We start from the raw sequence: 19,647 nt of genomic DNA on the forward strand, positions 1-19,647 counted from the left end.
ACATATATTACTATATCCCCTCCCTCTTGCTTCTCCCTCCCACCCTCCCTGTCCCACCCCTCTAGGTGGTCACAAAGCACTGAGCTGACCTCCCTGTGCTATGCAGCTGCTTCCCACTAGCTATCTGTTTTACATTTGGTAGTGTATGTATGTCCATGCTACTCTCTCACTTCGTCCCAGCTTACCCTTTCCCCTCCACGTGTCCTCAAGTCCATTCTCTACGTCTGCGTCTTTCTGTCCTGCCTCTAGGTTCTTCAGAACCATTTTTTTTAGATTCCATATATATGTGTTAGCATACGGTATTTATTTTTCTCTTTCTGACTTACTTCACTCTGTATGACAGACTCTACGTCCATCCACCTCACTACAGATAACTCAATTTTGTTTCTTTTTATGGCTGAGTAATATTTCATTATATGTATGTGCCACATCTTCCTTACCATTCATATTTTGATGGACGCTTAGGTTGCTTCCATGCCCTGGCTATTGTAAATAGTACTGCAACAAAAATTGTGGTACATGTCTCTTTTTGAATTATGGTTTTGCCAGGGTATATGCCCAGGAGTGGGACTGCTGGGTCATATGGTAGTTCTATTTTTAGTTTTTTAAGGAATCTCCATACTGTTCTCCATAGTGTCTGTATCAATTTACCTTCCCACCAACAGTGCAAGAGGGTTCCCTTTTCTCCACACCCTCTCCAGAATTTATTGTTTGTAGATTTTTTGATGATGGCCATTCTGACCGGTGTGAGGTGATACCTCATTGTAGTTTTGATTTGCATTTCTCTAAAGATTAGTGATGTTGAGCATCCTTTCATGCGTTTGTTGGCAATCTGTGTATCTTCTTTGGAGAAATGTCTATTTAGGTCTTCTGCCCATTTTTGGATTGGGTTGGTTGTTGTTTTGATATTGGACTGCATGAACTGCTTGAATATTTTGGAGATTAATCCTTTGTCCATTGATTCACTTGAAAATATTTTCTCCCATTCTAAGGGTTGTCTTTTCATCTTGTTTATGGTTTCCTTTGCTGTGCAAAAGCTTTTAAGTTTCATTAGGTCCCATTTGTTTGTTTTTGTTTTTATTTCCATTTCTCTAGGAGGTGGGTCAAAAAGGATCTTGCTGTGATTTACGTCACAGAGTGTTCTTCCTATGTTTTCCTCTAAGAGTTCTATAGTGTCTGGCCTTACATTTACATCTTTAATCCATTATGAGTTTATTTTTGTGTATGGTGTTAGGAAGTGTTCTAATTTCATTCTTTTCCATTTAGCTGTCCAGTTTTCCCAGCACCACTTATTGAAGAGGCTGTCTTTTCTCCATTGTATATTCTTGCCTCCTTTATCAAAGATAAGGTGACCATATGTGTATGGGTTTATCTCTGGGCTTTTATCCTGTTCCACTGATCTATATTTCTGTTTTTGTGCCAATACCGTACTGTCTTGATTACTGTAGCTTTGTAGTATCATCTGAAGTCCAGAGTCTTGATTCCTCCAGCTCCGTTTTTCTTTCTCAAGATTGCTTTGTCTATTCGGGGTCTTTTGTGTTTGCATACAAATTGTGAAATTTTTTGTTCTAGTTCTGTGAAAAGTGCCATTGGTAGTTTGATAGGGATTGCATTGAATCTGTAGATTGCTTTGGGTAGTATAGTCATTTTTACAATGTAGATTCTTCGAATCCAAGAACGTGGTATATCTCTCCATCTGTTTGTATTATCTTTGATATCTTTTATCAGTGTCTTACAGTTTTCTGCATACAGGTCTTTTGTCTTCTTAGGTAGGTTTATTCCTAGGTATTTTATTCTTTTTGTTGCAATGGTAAATGAGAGTGTTTCCTTAATTTCTCTTTCATATTTTTCATCCTTAGTGTATAGGAATGCAAGAGATTTCTGTGCATTACTTTTGTATCCCGCTACTTTACCAAATTCATTGATTAGCTCTAGTAGTTTTCTGGTAGCATCTTTAGGATTCTCTATGTATTGTATCATGTCATCTGCCAACAGTGACAGCTTTACTTCTTCTTTTCTGATTTAGGTTCCTTTTATTTCTTTTTCTTCTCTGAGTGCTGTGGCTAAAACTTCCAAAACCGTGTTGAATAATAGTGGTGAGAGTGGACAACCTTGTCTTGTTTCTGGTCTTAGAGGAAATGCTTTCAGTTTTTCACCATTGAGAACAGTGTTGGCTGTGGGTTTGTCATATATTGCCTTTATTATGTTGATGTAAGTTCTCTCTGTGCCTACTTTCTGGAGAGTTTTTATCATAAGTGGGTGTTGAATTTTGTCAAAAGCTTTTTCTGCATCTATCGAGATGATCATGTTTTTTATCCTTCAGTTTGTTAATATGGTGTATCACATTGATTGATTTGCGTATATTGAAGAATACTTGCATTCCTGGGATAAACCCCACTTCCTCATGGTGTATGATTCTTTTATTGTGCTGTTGGGTTCTGTCTGCTAGTATTTGGTTGAGGATTTTTGCATCTATGTTCATCAGTGATACTGGCATGTAGTTTTCTTTTTTGTGACATCTTTGTCTCGTTTTTGTATCAGGGTGATGGTGGCCTCATAGAATGACTTTGGGAGTGATGAACACCATTTATTAAGAAAACTATTTTCCCCCACAGAGGGCTCCCTTATCAAATAATTGACCATATATGCCTGGGTTTATTTATCGGCTCTCAATTCTGTTCCTTTGGTCTGTGTGTCTGTTTTTATACCAATACCATACTGTTTTGATTACTGTGGCTTTGTAATGTAGTTTGAAATCAGTGATGCCTTTATCTTTCTTTGTCTTTCTCAAAATTGACTTTTTGGGTCATTTGTGGTTCCCCAGGAATTTCAAGATGGTTGTTTTCTACTTCTGTTAAATATGCCATTGGAATTTTGGTAGGATTTGAGTTGAATCTCTAGATATCTTTGGATAGATGGACAATTTAACAATATTAATTCTTCACATGCATGATGTGTATCTTTCCATTTATAGGTGTCTTCAGTTTCTTTTATCAATCTCTTGCAGTTTTAAGTGTACAGAAATTTCTCCTCCTTTGTTAAATTTGTTTCTTTAAATTTATTGTTTTTAATGCTATTGTAAATGGGATTGTTTTCTTTATTTCTCTAACATAATTCATTGTTAGTATATAGAAACACAACCGATTTTTGTATGTAGATTTTATATCCTGCAACCTCACTGAATTTGTTTATTTTAACAGTTTTTTTGGTGGAGTCTTTAGGGTTTTCTATATATAAGATCCTGTCCTCTGAAAACAGAGGCAATTTTTCTTCGTCCTTTCCAGTTTAGATGCTTTTCTTTTTCTTTTTTGCCTAATTGCTCTGGTTAGAACTTAAAGTACTATGTTGAAAACTCACCTCCTTTCAAGAAAACATCAAAATCAAAATCAATTGCTGAAGAACCATCAACAAGAAACACTGAAACCTACCAAAAAACATATTCTACATCCAAAGACAAAGAAGAAGCCACAGTGGGATAGTAGGAGGGGCACTGTTGCTATATAATCAAATCCCATGCCTACTGGGTGGGCGACCCACAAACTGGGAAATAATTATATTGCAGAGGTTCTCCCAGAGGAGTGAGAGTTCTGAGCCCCACATCAGGCTCCCCAGCCTGGGGGTCTGGCATTGGGAGGAATAGTGCCCAGAATATTTGGCTTTTAAGGCCAGCAGGGCTTAAGTGCAGGAGCTGCACAGGACTGAGAGAAACAGAGACTCCACTCTGAGAGAGCACACAGAAGGTTTCATGTATGCTGGGATCCAGAGCAAAGCAGTGACTCCGCAGGAGCCTGGGCCAGACCTACTTGCGGATCTTGGAGGGTCTCCTGGGAAGGCGGGGATCGGTTGTGGCTCACTGTGGGGGCAGGGACACTGGTGGAAGAGGCCCCAGGGAATATTTATTGGTGTGAGCTCTCCCAGAGGTCGCCATTTTGTCACCGAGGCCTGGCCCTACATAACAGCCTGCAGGCTCCAGTGGTGGTACACCTCAGGCCAAACAACCAACAGAGTGGGAATAAAGCTTCACCCATCAGCAGACAGGCTGCCTAAAATTATCCTGAGCTCACAGCCGCCTCTATACACACCCCTTGACATGGCCCTGCCCACCAGAGGGACAAGACCAAGCTCCACCTACCAGTGGACAGGCACCAGTCCCTCCCACCAGGAAGCCTGCACAAGCTCCTGAACCAAACTCACTCAGTGGATGGCAGGCAACACCAGAAGTAAGAGGAACTACAGACCTTTAGCCTGAGAAAGGGAGATCGCAAGCACAGAAAGTTGACAAAATTAGACGGCAGAGAATATGTTCTAGAAGAAGAAACAAGACAAAACCCCAGAACAACAACTAAGTGAAGTGGAGATGGGCAATCTGCCTGAAAAAATATTCAGAGTAATGAGAGTAAAGATGATCCAGGATCTCAAAAAAAGAATGGTGGCACAGGGAGATCAGCTCGGTGCTTTGTGACCACCTGGAGGGGTGGGATAGGGAGGATAGGAGGAAGACACTAGAGGGAGAGAATATGGGTATGTATGTATACATACAGCTGATTCATTTTGTTATACAGTAGAAACTAACACAACATTGTAAAGCCATTATACTCCAGTAAAGATGTTAAAAAAAAATGGCAGCACAGACCAAGAAGATATAAGATTCAAAGAACACACAGAGATAAATGATACAGTAACTGAAATGAAAAATACACGAGAAGGAATCAGTAGCAGAATAAATGAGGCAGAAGAGTGAATGAGTGAGCTGGAAGACAGATTTGTGGAAATCACTGCTGTGAAACAGAATTTTTAAAAAATGAAAAGAAATGAGGACAGTCTGAGACCTCTGGGGCAACACTAAACACACCAACATTCGCATTATAGGGCTCCCAGAAGGAAAAGAGAGAGAGAAAGAACCTGAGAAACTATTTGAAGAGATAATAGCTGAAAACTTCCCTAACACGGGAAAGGAAACACTCAAGTCCAGGAAGCACAGAGAGTCCCATACGGGATAAACCCGAGGAGGAACATGCCAAGACACATATTAATAAAATTGACAAAAATTAAAGACAAATAGGAAATATTAAAAGCAACAAGGGAAAAAGCAACAAATAACATACAAGGGAATGCTCATATGGTTATATGCTGATTTTTCAGCAGAAACTCTGCAGGCCAAAAGGGAGTGGCATGATATATTTAAAGAGATGAAAGAGACAAACATACAACCAAGAATGCTCTACCCTGCAATGCTCTCATTCACATATGATGGAGACATCAAAAGCTTTATAGACAAGCAAAAGCTAAGAGAATTCAACACCACCAAACCAGCTTTACAGCAAATGCTAAAGGAACTTCTCTAGGCAGAAAGGAAAGTGCCACAACTAGAAAAAAAAATTATGAAAGGGAAAGCTCACTGGTAACAACAAACATACAGTAAAGGTAGGAAATCATCAACACACAAATATGATATCAAAATCAGCAATTGTGAGGAGGGATATTGGAAATGCATTTGAAATTAAGAGACCAGCAACTTAAAACAATCTGTGTGTGTGTGTGTGTGTGTGTGTGTGTGTGTGTGTGTGTGTGTACTGGTATATCAAAACCTCATGGTAACCACAAACCAAAAATATACAGTAGATACATACACAAAAAAAGAAAGCAATCTAAACAGAACTCTAAATATACTCATCTAATCAGAAGAGAACAAAAGAGGAAGAGAAGAAAAAATATCTACAAAAACAAATTCTGAACAATTAATAAAATGGCAGTAAGAACATACATATTGATAATTACCTTAGATGTAAATGGATTAAATGCTCCAACCAAAGACATAGACTGGCTGAATGGATACAAAAACAAGATCTGTATATATGCTGTCTGCAAGAGACCCACTTAAGATCTAGGGACACATACAGACTGATAGTGAGGGGATGGAAAAAGTCATTCCATGGAAATGGAAATCAAAAGAAAGCTGGAGTAGCAATACTCATATAAGACAAAATAGACTTTAAAATAAAGACTGTTAGAGGAGACAACGAAGGACACTACATAATGATCAAGAGATCAATCCAAGAAGAAGATATAACAATCGTAAATATATATGCACCCAATATAGGAACATCTCAATATATAAGGCAAATGTTAACATCCATAAAAGGAGAAATCAACAGTAATGCAATAATAGTGGGGGACATTAACACCAGACTTACATCAGTGAACAGATCATCCAGACAGAAAATCAATAAGGAAACACAAACCTTAAATGACACATTAGACCAGAGGGACTTAATTCATATTTATAGAATATTCCATCCAAAAGCAGCAGAATACACGTTCTTCTCAAGTGCACATGGACCTCCTTCTCCAAGATAGATCACATGCTGGGCCACAAAGCAAACCTCAGTGAATTTAAGAAAATTGAAATCATATCAAGCATCTTTTCTGAGCACAACACTATGAGATTAGAAATCAACTACAAGAAAAAAAACTGTAAAAAACACAAACACATGGAAGCTAAACAACATGTTATGGAACAACCAATGGATCACTGAAGAAATCAAAGAGGAAATTAAAAAAATTACCTAGAGACAAGTGAAAATGAAAACATGACGATCCAAAATCTTTGGGATGCAGCAAAAGCAGTTCTAGGAGAGAAGTTTATAGCAATACAGTCTTACCACAGGAAACAAGAAAAATCTCAAACAACCTAACCTTACATCTAAAGCAACTAGACAAAGAAGAACAAACAAAACCCAAAGTTAGTAGAAGGAAAAAAAACCCATAAAGATCAGAGCAGAAAGAAATGAAATAGGGACGAAGAAAACAGTAGCAAAGATCAATGAAACTAAAATCTGGTTCTTTGAGAAGATAAACAAAATTGATAAACCTTTAGCCACACTCATCAAGAAACAATGGGAAAGGGCTCAAATCAATAAAATTAGAAGTGGAAAACGAAAAGTTACAACTGACACCACAGAAACACAACGGATAATAAACAACTAGTAGAAGCAACTATACACCGATAAAATGGACAACCTGGAAGAAATGGAAAAATTCTAAGAAAGGGACAATCTTCCCAGACTGAACCCGGAAGAAACAGAAAATATGAACAGACCAGTCACAAGTACTGAAATTGAAACTGTGATTTTAAAACTTACAACAAACAAAAATCCAGGACCAGGTGCCTTCACAGGTGAATTCTATTCAACATTTAGAGAAAAATTAACACCTATTCTTATGAAATTATTCCAAAAAATTGCAGAGGAAGGAACACTCCCAAACTCTTTATCTGAGGACACCATCATCCTAATACCAAAACCAGACAAAGATACCACAAAAAAAGAAAAGTATAGGCCAATATCACTGATGAACATAGATGCAAAAATACTCAACAAAATACTAGCAAACTGAATCCAACAATACATTAAAAGAATCATACACCTCTTTCAAGTGAGATTTATTCCAGGGATGCAAGGATTTTTCAATATCTGCAAATCAGTGTGATACACCACATTAACAAATTGAAGAATAAAAAGCATATGATCATCTCAATAGATGCAGAAAAAGCTTTTGACAAAATCCAACACCAATTCTTGATAAAAGCTCTCCAGAAAGTGGGCATAGAGGGAACCTACCTCAACATAATAAAGGCCTTTATGAAAAACCCACAGCTAATAACATACTCAACAGTGAAAAGCTGAAAGCATTTCCTCTAAGATCGGGAACAAGACAAGGATATCTACTGTCACCACTTTTATTCCACATAGTTTTGGAAGTCCTAGCCATGGCAGTCAGAGAAGGAAAAGAAATAAAAGGAATCCAAATTGGAAAAGAAGAAGTAGAACCATCACTGTATGCAGATGACATGATACTATACATAGAAAATCCTAAAGTTGCTACTGGAAAACTACTAGAGCTCATCAATGAATTCAGTGAGGTTGCAGAATACAAAATTAATACACAGAAACCTGTTGCATTTCTATACAGTAACAACGAAAGTTCATAAAGAGATATTAAGGAAACAATCCCGTTTACCATCACAACAAAAAGAATAAAATACCTAGGAATAAATGTACCTAAGGAGGCAAAAGACCTGTACTCTGAAAACTATAAGACACTGACTGATAAAAGAAATCAAAGATGACAGAACCAGATGGAAAGATATACCATGTTTTTGTATTGGAAGAATCAACATTGTGAAAATGAGTGTACTACCCAAAGCAATCTACAGATTCAGTGCAATCCCTATCAAATTACCAATGGCCTTTTTACCAGAACTAGAACAAAAGAATTTTACAGTTTGTATGGAAACACAAAAGACCCCGAATAGACAAAGCAATCTTGAGAAAGAAAAACAGAGCTGCAGGAATTAGGCTCCCTGACTTCAGACTATACTACAAAGCTACAGTAATCAAGACAATATGGTACTGGCACAAAAATAGAAATATAGATCAGTGGTACAGGATAGAAAGCCCATAAATAAACTCGCCCGCCTATGGTCACCTAAACTATGACAAAGGAGGCAAGAATATACAATGGAGAAAAGACAGTCTCTTCAATAAGTGGTGCTGAGAAAACTGTACAGCTACATGGAAAAGAATGAAATTAGAACATTCTCTAACACCACACACAAAAATAAACTCAGAATAGATTACAGTAAGTCCCCTACATATGAACCTTCAAGTTGCCAACTTTCAAAGATGCGAACATGCGTTTGCATTGTCCAGTCACATTAAGTTAGTTCACGTGTCTGGCATACATTGTCATATGTGTGGATCCTCTACAAGTTGTGCTTTTGTGTACTCTACTGTACTATACTGTATAGAGTACAGTAGTACAGTGTCTTTATTTCAAGCCCAGGATGTCTGGAAGCAAGTGTAAAAGCAGCAGTGATGTAGCTGATAACTGCTAAGAAGTGCCAAGCAATAACGATGGAAACAAAAGTGAAAACAATTGAGAGAGTGGAGCGAGGCGAAAAGATGGTAGACGTCGCTCATTCTTATAACATGAGTCATTCAACCTTCGGCACAATTCTAAAGAACAAGGACAAGATCATGGAACATGTGAAGTCTACTGTGCCGATGATGTTGGCAGTAATATCGAAGAAATGTGTAGAAGTGGTGGAGGAGATGAAGAAACTTTTCAGTGTGTGGATGCAGGATCAGCATCAGCGTTGAGTCCTGTTCAGCTTAATGCTGATTCAAGAGAAAGCTAAAAGCCTTCAAGAGAAACCTAAAAGACTTGAGAAAGAAACATGGCGAAGAATCAGAGGGAGCATCTTTTAACACCAGCCATGGGTGGTTTCGTCGGTTCAAGGCTAGAGCCAACCTTCACAACATAAAAGTAAGTGGCAAGGCAGTGAGTGCAGATATGGTAGCTGCCTGCGAATTTCCTGAAACGCTTTGAGAAATTATTGATGAAGGCACGTATTTACCTGAGCAGGGTTTTAATGTGGATGAGATAGGACTGTACTGGAAGAGGATGCCAGATCAAAGTTACATCAGTAAGAAGGAAAAGTTGATGCCCGGCTATAAAGCAGCAAAGGATAGGCTAACTCTGTTGGCAATGCTTCTGATGATCTGAAGCTGAAGCCTTCCTTAGTTTATCATTCAGAGAACCCAAGAGCCCTTAAAAACATAGCCAAGGGCTCTCTTCCTGTTGTGTGGAAGAGTAACCCCAAAGCCTGGATTACACAGGCCATTTTCCATGACTGGTTTTTCCACCACTTTATCCTGGAGGTAGAGAAATATTGCTTGGAGAAAGACGTCCCATTCAACATTCTTTTGCTGCTCGACAGTGCTCCAGGCCACTCCCCATTCATGGATGACTTTCATCCCAACGTCAAAGTAGTGCATCTGCCACTGAATGCTATTGAGTACGTTGCTCATCCAACCTTTGGACCAGGGAGTTATAGCGACTTTCAAGAAATATCATTTATGTCACACTTTTCATCAGACAGTAAAGGTTAGTGATCAGTCAGGAACAATCTTGTGACAATTTTGGAAGGACTATAACATCTGTAAAGCCGTAAAAAACATTGACTTTTCTTGTCGTAAGGTTATGGCCGTCACCATGAATGGGGTTTGGAAGAACCTTTGGCTGCAGTTTGTTCACGATTTTTGTGGATTTGAGAATGTGGATGAGGAGTACAAAGAGGTCTTCAGCAACTTCATGACCCTCAGCAAGAAGCTGGAGCTATATCTGCAAGAGGACAGCTTCACTGAACTCCTTTCTGTGCAACATGAGGAGCTTACTAATGAAGACCTGATGGAATTGGAGGCCCAGAGAAAGGATGAGGAGAGACAAGAGGAAGAAAAAGTAACTGAAGAACCAAAGAAATTCATGATGCAGGAAATGGCAAGGGGGTTTTCTTTATATGAGGAGGTACTGTTAGTTTTTGAGGCACAGGACCCGAACGTAGAGCAATACCCAAAGGTTGCAGCAGCCATTCAGAATGCCATCCAGTGCTACCATGTCATATATGACGAGAAGAAAAGAGCTACTACCCAGACATCACTGGATTGTTTTTTTCAAGAGAGTAGATAGAATTGAATCCAGCAAGGAACCAGAACCTGTGCCATCAGCGTCAGGCATGAGTGAAATTGCAACTTGCCCTCCGTCACCTATGGCTGATGGTCCTTCAGCTATACCATCTCCCACCTCCCCTCCCTCCTCCAGTCAGTAACTCTTTTTCCTGTTCACTTGATGCCAGCACGTGTATGCCAGCTGTTGTAGTGTACTACTGTACTTTTCAGGGTACTGTACTATAAGATTAAAATGTTTTATTTTTTGTGTTTGCTTGTTTTTATGTATTATTTGTGTGAAAAGTATTATAAATCTATTACAGTACAGTACTATATAGCCGATTTTGTTAGTTGGGTACCTAGGCTAACTTTGTTGGACTTAGAAACAAATTGGACTTAGGAACGCGCTCTTGCAGTGGAACTTGTTCGTGTGTAGGGGACTTACTGTAACGATCTAAATGTAAGAGCAGATACTATAAAACTCTTAGAGGAAAACATAGGCAGAACACTCTTTGACATAAATTGCAGCAATATCTTTTTGGATCCACGCCTAGAGTAATGAAAATAAAAACAAAAATAAACGGGACCTAATTAAACTTAAAAACTTTTGCACATTAAAGGAAACCGTCAACAAAACGAAAAGACAACCACAGAATGGGAGAAAATATTTGCAAACAAAGTGACCAACAGGGGATTAATCTCCAAAATGTATAAATAGCTCATGCAGCTCAATAACAAAAAAAACCAGACAACCCAATCAAAAAAGGGGCTGAAGACCTAAATAGACATGTCTCCAGAGAAGACATACAGATGGCCAAAAAGCACATGAAAAGATGCTCAGCATCACTAATTATTAGAGAAACGCAAATCAGTAGTACAGTGATGTATCTCCTCACACCTGTCAGAATGGCCATCATCAAAAAGCCACAAACATGAGCTTCCCTGGTGGCGCAGTGGTTGCAAGTCCGCCTGCCAGTGCAGGGGACACGGGTTTGTGCCCCGGTCGGGGAGGATCCCACATGCCGTGGAGAAGCTAGGCCTGTGAGCCATGGCCGCTGGGCCTGCACGTCTGGAGCCTGTGCTCCGCAACAGGAGAGGCCACAGCAGTGAGAGGCCCACGTACCGCAAAAAAAAAAAAAAAAAGCCACAATAAATGCTGGAGAGAGTGTGGAGAAAAGGGAACACTCCTACACTCTTTGCGGGAATATAAATTGATACAACCACTATGGAGAACAGTATGGAGTTTTCTTAAAAAACTAAAAATAGAACTACCATATGGTCTAGCAGTCCCACTCCTGGGCATATATCTGGATAAAACCATAATTTGAAAAGATACATGCACCCCAATATTTATTGCAGCACTATTTACAACAGCCAAGACATGGAAAGAACCTAAATGTCCATTGACAGAGGAATGGATAAAGACGGTGTTGTACATATGTACAGTGGAGTATTACTCGGCCATAAAAAGAGTGAAATAACGCCATCCATAATGCAGCAACATGGATGGACCTAGAGATAATCATACTAAGTGAACTAAGACAGAGAAAGACAAATATCATATGAGATCACTTATATGTGGAATCTAAAAAGATGATACAAATGAACTTATTTACAAAACAGAAACCAACTCACAGACTTTGAAAACAAACTTATGGTTATGAAACGGGAAAGGTGGAGGGAGGTATAAATTAGGAGTTTGGGATCAACATATGCACACTACTATATATAAAATAGATAATCAACAAGGACGTCCTGTATAGCACAGGGAACTCTACTCAATATTCTCTAATCATCTATATGCGAAAAGACTCTGAAGAAGAATGGATATATGTATATGTATAATTGAACCACTTTGCCGTACACCTGAAACTAACAACACATTGTAAATCAACTATACCCCAATATAAAATAAAAATTAAATTGAATAAAAAGAACTTAAATCAACTATACCCCAATATAAAATAAAAATTAAATTGAATAAAAAGAACTTAAAAATAAAGTTTAGGGCTTCCCTGGTGGCGCAGTGGTTGAGAGTCCGCCTGCCGATGCAGGGGACACGGGTTCGTGCCCTGGTCCAGGAAGATCCCACATGCCGCGGAGCGGCTAGGCCCGTGAGCCATGGCCTCTGAGCCTGCGCATCTGGAGCCTATGCTCCGCAACGGGAGAAGCCACAACAGTGAGAGGCCTGCGTACCGCAAAAAAAAAAAAAAAAAAATTAAAAATAAATTACTTAGGTCTAAAAAAAAGTACTATGTTGAACAGAAGTCGTGAGAATGAACATCCTTGTCTTGTTCCTGAATTTAGAGGAAAACCTTTCACATTTCACCACTGAGTATGTTGTTAGCTGTTTTTTTGTCATATGGCCTTTGTTATTTTGAGATAGGCTCCTTTTATACCCCGTTTTTTGAGAGCTTTTATTATGAAAGAGTGTTGAATTTTGTCAAATGCTTTATCTGTATCTGTTGAGAGAATCATAGTATTTTTATCTTTCATTCTTTTACTGTAATGCATTATTTTTATTGATTTGTGTATGAACCATCCTTGCATCCGAGGAATAAATTCCACTTGATCATGGTGTATGATCTTTTTAATGGGCTGTTGAATTCTGTTTGCTAGTATTTTGTTGAGAATGTTTGCATCTATATTCATCAGGGATATTGGCCTGTTGCTTTTTTCTTGTGGTATTTTTATCTGACTTTGGTATCAGGGTAATGCTGGCCTCGTGATATGAGTTTTGGAGTGTTCCCTCTTCAATTGGAAGAGTTTGAGAAAGATTGGCATTAATTCTTCTTCAAATGTTTGATATAAATCACCACTAAAACCATCTGGTCCTGGTATTTTCTTTGTTGGGCCGTTTTTGATTACTGATTCAGTCTCCTTATTATTGGTCTGTTCTGATTTTCTGTTTCTTCCTGATTCAGTCTTAGTGGGTTGTCTGTTTAACTTTGTTTCATTAATTTTTTTCTATTATCTTTCTAGTCTCTATTTCATTTATTTCTGCTCTAATCTTTAATTCCCTCTTGCTAAATTTGGGCTTAGTTTTTTCTTTATACTTCCTTGAGAAGTAAAGTTAGGTTGTTTATTTGAGATCTTTTCTTAATGTAGGCATTTATTGCTATAAACTTCCTTCTTAGAACTATCTTTGCTGCATTCCCTAAGCTTTGATATATTTTCTTTGTTGTTTTTGTTCTCAAAATACTTTCTGATTTGCCTTTTGATTTCTTCTTTGATCCGTTGATTATTCAGGAGTGTGTTTTTTAATTTCCATGCATTTGTAAATTTTTCATTTTTCTTCATGTTATGTTTTTCTAGTTTCATGCCATTGCAGTGGGAAAAGATACTTGATATGATTACAGTCTTCTTAAATTTGTTAAGGCTTGCTTTCTGGCCCAATATATGATTTATCCTAGAATATGTTCCTTGTGTATGTGAGAGGAATATATATTCTGGTGCTGTTGAATGGAATGTTCTGTATGTGTCTATTCGGTCAGTTTTGTCTGTAGTGTTAGGTCCACTATTGATTAATTTTCTGTTTGGATACCTATGTATTGTTGAAAGTGGGTTTGGAAATGTTCCCTACTGTTATTTATTTCTATTACTCCCTTCAGTTCAGTTAATGTTTGCTTTAAATATTTAGTTGCTCTAGTGTTGAATGTGTATGTATATACGGTTGTGATATCCTCTTGATGAATTGACCCCTTTGTCACTATATGGTGTCCTTCTTTGTCTCTTGTGACTGATTTTGAGTAAAGTCTATTTTGTCTGATAATTATAGCCACTCTTGCTCTCTTTTTGTTACCATTTGCATGGAATATCTTTTTCCATCTCTTCACTTTCAGCTTATGTGTGTCCTTAAAGCTAAAGTTAGTCTCTTGTAGATAGCACACTGTTGGATCTTGTTTTTGTTTGTCTTTTATCCATTCAGCCACTCTGTGTCTTTGATTGGATAGTTTAGTTCATTTACATTTAAATATTGATAGTTAAGTGCTTACTAGTCCCATCTTGTTAATTGTTTGAGTTTTTAGTTCCTTTCTTCCTCTCTTGCTTTTTTCCTCTTTGATTTATTTTTATAATGGTGTGTCCTAATTCCTTTATCATATATGTGTTTTGCAAATATTTTCTCCCATTTTGTGGCTTGCCTTTTCATTCTCTTAACAGTGTCTTTCACAGAGCAGAAGTTTCTAATTTTAATGAAGTCCAGCTTGTTTTTTCTTTCATGAATTGTGCTTTCAGTGTTGTTTAAAAAGTCATCAGTAAACCAAATGTCACGTAGTTTTCCCCTATGTTACCTCTAAGAGTTCTGTAGTTTGAGGTCTTACATTTAGATTTACGATTGTTTTTGAATTAATTTTTGTGAAAGGTTTAAGGTCTGTGCTCAGATTTTTTTTCTTTTTTGCATGTGGATGTCCAATTGTTCCAGCACCAATTGTTTTAAAAAGACTATCCTCATTTTTTTGTACTTCCTGGTTCCCCCTTCTACTAGTGTAGAAATTAATTACTGGTTGTATTCTTTTAATGATTGTCCTAAAAGAATAGAATCCTTACTTAACTGTCCACCATGTTTGTAGTCTCTCTCTGCTGCACTTTAGCTGCATATTTATTATGTCTTATCTTTCAGTTCACTAATTTTCTCTTCATCTGCTTATAAATTGCTATTAGTAAGCCTATCCATTATGTTGCCATTTGGGTTATTGTATCTTTCATTTCAAGTAGTTCTTTTTGCCCAAATCAGCAAGGTCACATTTTATAGTTTCTGTTTCTTATAAACTTGTGTGATGTGCAAAGTGTTCAACAACTGATACGGCTTGGGCAATAATCAGTCAGAATGGATACCAGCTGGAAACAACCACTGTAACTGTATCAATATGTACTATTGAATATCAACCTAGTTATATACTTTTTGAGCATATCTTTTATTTCCTTAAACTTTGAAAACAGAGATGTTTTATAGGCAGTTTTTGATACTTCTTTTATTTACATCCTGAGAATCTGTTTCTGCTGATTCTCATTTATGGTGTCTTGTTTCCTACTATGCTTGATTTTTTTATGTTTCTACTCAAGATTCTTGAAAAATTATTTATGGAAATATTTTGAAGCCTAAGATGAAGGTGTCTTCCCCCAGAGAGGATTTACATTTGCTTCATCCTATGTTTGGGACCAATGAAAACTAAATTCATAGCTTGACATCTTTTGGCCTCCCATATAATGTAATTTGGGGCTGTAAATACATGAGAAAGTCTGTTTGTATTACACCTTAGGGACTGGTTTTCCGTACCCCATTTTGTTGGATTCTTCTCAGAACCAAGGTATCTATCTTTCATTGCAGTCCCCTGAGGATGTGGATGAAAGTGGGTTTACTTCTGGTTTTCCCTTAGCCTAAGAGTGTGATCCCTTGAGCCTTGATGTCTATTTTCCTGACCTAGTAAGGTACATTAAAACTAAAGTTAACATTTGCCTAGGTTTACAAATGCCCAGCAGGAAAAAAAAAAGTAGCTTTAATTCTCCATTTACTTCTCTGGGACCTCACTTTTCCTTAGATATTGCTTGGTAATTGCTTTACTAGTCACTTGCTTTTGGAATTAAAAAAAAAACGTTATCCAACATTTTTTGGTTGTTTTCAGTAGGAGGGTTGGTTTGACATATATAATGTGCCCTATTTTCAGAAGCAGAGTTCAGTATTTCCATAGCATTTTAATAGAACAGTTCTTCAAAGATTTTTCTCAGATTCATGTCTTTTCATTATGAGTATCCCTCAGCCATTGTGACTATGTTAATAGTATTAGTAAAATATGGTAAAGTCTTCCTTATATGCTTTGTAAAAGAAACCCAATATTTCTTTTTTCAGGCTAAAGAGGCGGTGACAGAAGCTGAACGACGTGATCCTACAAATATTTTCACTAAATTTTATGTATTCAGGATTGCAATCCTAGAGGGCAACTCTGACAGAGGTATAAATGTTATTTATGAGTTATATTTGACTGTTAACACAAAGAATAATTCTCTTTGGCCGTAATAGAGAAAAATAGCTTTTAAGACAATGGAGTCGAATATATATGCTAGCTTTCCTATGTAAAGATGATACAACCATACAAAAAGAAACTATGGAAGGTTGCATAAAAATAAAAGAACAGGGTTTGCCTATTGAAGGAGTAGGAACTAGGCAGATGTGGGGCAAGAATTGGGGGAAAGTCTTGTTCCTGTATACTTTTTTGTACTTTGTCATTTGAACCAGCCTATTAAAAATTAACTTTAAAAAACTGTGAGAGCAGGGAGAAATTATAATGCAGTCATTTAAGAATTGTCATTAGAGAATAGAAGTCTCCAGGATACCTTTTGATTGTACTTATTTGGGAAGTTATCGGTGAGAGATCTGGCCCTGAAATGTAGTTTCTCTCCACAGGGTTGACAGTGGTACAGTTGCTCACATGAACCTTATCCCATTAGTGCTTTGTCCTTTCCATTAAGTTAAGCGTAGTTTCCTAGCTAGTTGTCTGCACACACGTGTATCTTGACTTGGTCACAGATTTACCTGTGCTGTGATATTATTCCTGCTCAGCTCTGGGTAGCTGAGCAAATCCTGGAGCTGTTTGAGCTTCAGACTGGTTGCCCTTTGTGAAGGGCACAAGTAGAGAAATTGAGAAGCTTGAGTTAATGGGTTCAAACAGAATTTATACTAGTCCAACTAAGCAACTATTTGTGAATACCTACTAAATATGCAGTGGAGTCTGTTATTCACTCTGTAAGAAAAAGAAAGATGATTTATTCTGCTTTGAAAAAGAAATGTTCCACGGTAGTAAAGTATATCTGTATGTTAATTAAGGACTAACAAATTGGAATCAGCTCTTTATCAAGGTTAATATTGCTGTTATGTCCATCATCAGGGTTTTCACTAGAGACTTCTGGGCATTTGTTTTTCTTGATATATTATGCTGAAGTATAGAAAAACTTGAACCTTTTGCCAGTAGAAATGGCAAAAAAAATAACCCCATACAACCAGATTTCCTTTTTTTTTTTTAACATCTTTATTGGGGTATAATTGCTTTACAATGGTGTGTTAGTTTCTGCTTTATAACAAAGTGAATCAGTTATACATATACATATGTTCCCATACGTCTTCCCTCTTGCGTCTCCCTCCCTATCCCACCCCTCCAGGCTGTCACAAAGCACCGAGCCGATATCCCTGTGCCATGCGGCTGCTTCCCACTAGCTATCTACCTTATGTTTGTTAGTGTGTATATGTCCATGACTCTCTCTTGCCCTGTCACAGCTCACCCTTCCCCCTCTCCATATCCTCAAGTCCGTTCTCCAGTAGGTCTGCGTCTTTATTCCTGTCTTACCCCTAGGTTGTTCATGACATTTTTTTTCTTAAATTCCATATATATGTGTTAGCATACGGTATTTGTCTTTTTCTTTCTGACTTACTTCACTCTGTATGACAGACTCTAGGTCTATCCACCTCATTACAAATAGCTCAATTTCGTTTCTTTTTATGGCTGAGTAATATTCCATTGTATATATGTGCCACATCTTCTTTATCCATTCATCCGATGATGGGCACTTAGGCAGATTTCCTATTAAGGCTTTTCTTTTAACATTCTATTAAAATAAAATTATTTTACTTTTTTTTTTTTTTTTTTTTTGGCGGTACGCGGGCCTCTCACTGCCGTGGCCTCTCCCGTTGTGGAGCGCAGGCTCAGCGGCCATGGCTCACGGGCCCAGCCGCTCCGTGGCATGTGGGATCCTCCCGGACTGGGGCACGAACCCGTGTCCCCTGCATCAGCAGGTGGACTCTCAACCACTGCGCCACCAAGGAAGCCCTATTTTACTTTTTAAGCATAGCATTAGGTCAGTATTTTCATTTCTTCCCCAGTTATCTGTGTCCACTTTTTAGTCATGTTTATTGAAAATACATACAATAAAATTTACTCTTGCCTAGTGTATGCTTTTATAAGGTTTATTTATATTAGTAATTCTATGAGTTTTGACAATTGCTTACAGTCATGTAGCCAGCACCACAATCAAGATATAGAACAAAAAATTAACTCAGGCCCCTTTGTTGTCACTCCTTCCCACCACTTCCAGCCCTGATTCCTACTAATCTCATTTCTATCCCTATAATTTTGCCTTTTCCAGAATGTCATATAAATGGAATCATATAGTATGAAGCTTTTTGAGCCTTCTTTCACTTAGCATAATACATTTGAAACTCATTCATACTGTTGTGTGTTCCCATAGTTTGTTCTTTTTTATTGCTAAGTAGTATTTCGTAAGTATGGATGTACCAAAATTTATACATTTACCAGTTGAAGGATATTTGGATGGTTTCCGGTTTGGGTGATTATAAATAAAGGTGCTATAAACATCTGTTTACAGATTTTGTGTGATGACAATATTTCACTTCTCTAGGGTAAATATCGAGGAATGGGTTTGCTGGGTTGTAAGTATATGTTTAACTTTGTTAGAAACTGCCAAACTCTTTTCTAAAGTGGCTGTACAGTTTTATGTTCTAACTAGCTATGTATGAAAGTTCGAGTTGATCTACAGCCTCACCAGCACTTGGAATTGTCTACTGATAAATTTCTTTAACCATTCTAATAATGAGGTAGAGATATAGTACTGTGATTATAATTAGCATTTCCACAGTGTCCAATATTTGACATCCATATATCTTCTTTGGTGGAGTGTTTGTACAGATCTTTTGCCCAGTTTTCTATAAGAAGCTTTGTGTTCTTATAGAGTTTCGAAGTTCTTTATATATTCTAGATACAAGTTATTTATCAGATATGTGTTTTACAAATTTTTCTTTTTATTTTCTTATCAGTGCATTTCATGACAAGATGATGAAGTCTAATTTATCTTCTTTTATGGATTTTTTGGTATTGTATCTAAGAAATCTTTACCTAATCCATGGTCACAAAAAATTTTCCCTGTTTTCTTCAAGAAATTTTACAGTTTTAGGTTTAAGTTTGTGGTTAGTTCTGTGGTCCATTTTGCATTAATTTTTTATATTTGACTTAAGGTGTGGATTGAAGTTCATTTTTTTTTGCACATGGTTACCTAATCATTCCAGCTTCATTTATTTAAAAATTCTGTCCTTTCCCAACTGATTGCCTTTGTACCTTTAATGAAAATCAGT

The 19,647-nt window shown here is 37.5% G+C and overlaps 1 protein-coding gene across 1 annotated transcript in view; it reads left to right on the forward strand.

Moving 5' to 3' along the window:
• The window catches only part of TEX11 (testis expressed 11), a 348,927-nt gene that overhangs the window by 228,216 nt on the left and 101,064 nt on the right, over positions 1-19,647 (forward strand). The window contains exon 16 of the mRNA XM_060003090.1: positions 16,357-16,459. Coding sequence (XP_059859073.1) covers positions 16,357-16,459 — 103 coding nt within the window. The remainder of the gene's footprint in view (positions 1-16,356; positions 16,460-19,647) is intronic.

The sequence above is a fragment of the Delphinus delphis genome, chromosome X, assembly GCF_949987515.2.
Source record: "Delphinus delphis chromosome X, mDelDel1.2, whole genome shotgun sequence".
NCBI lineage: Eukaryota > Metazoa > Chordata > Mammalia > Artiodactyla > Delphinidae > Delphinus > Delphinus delphis.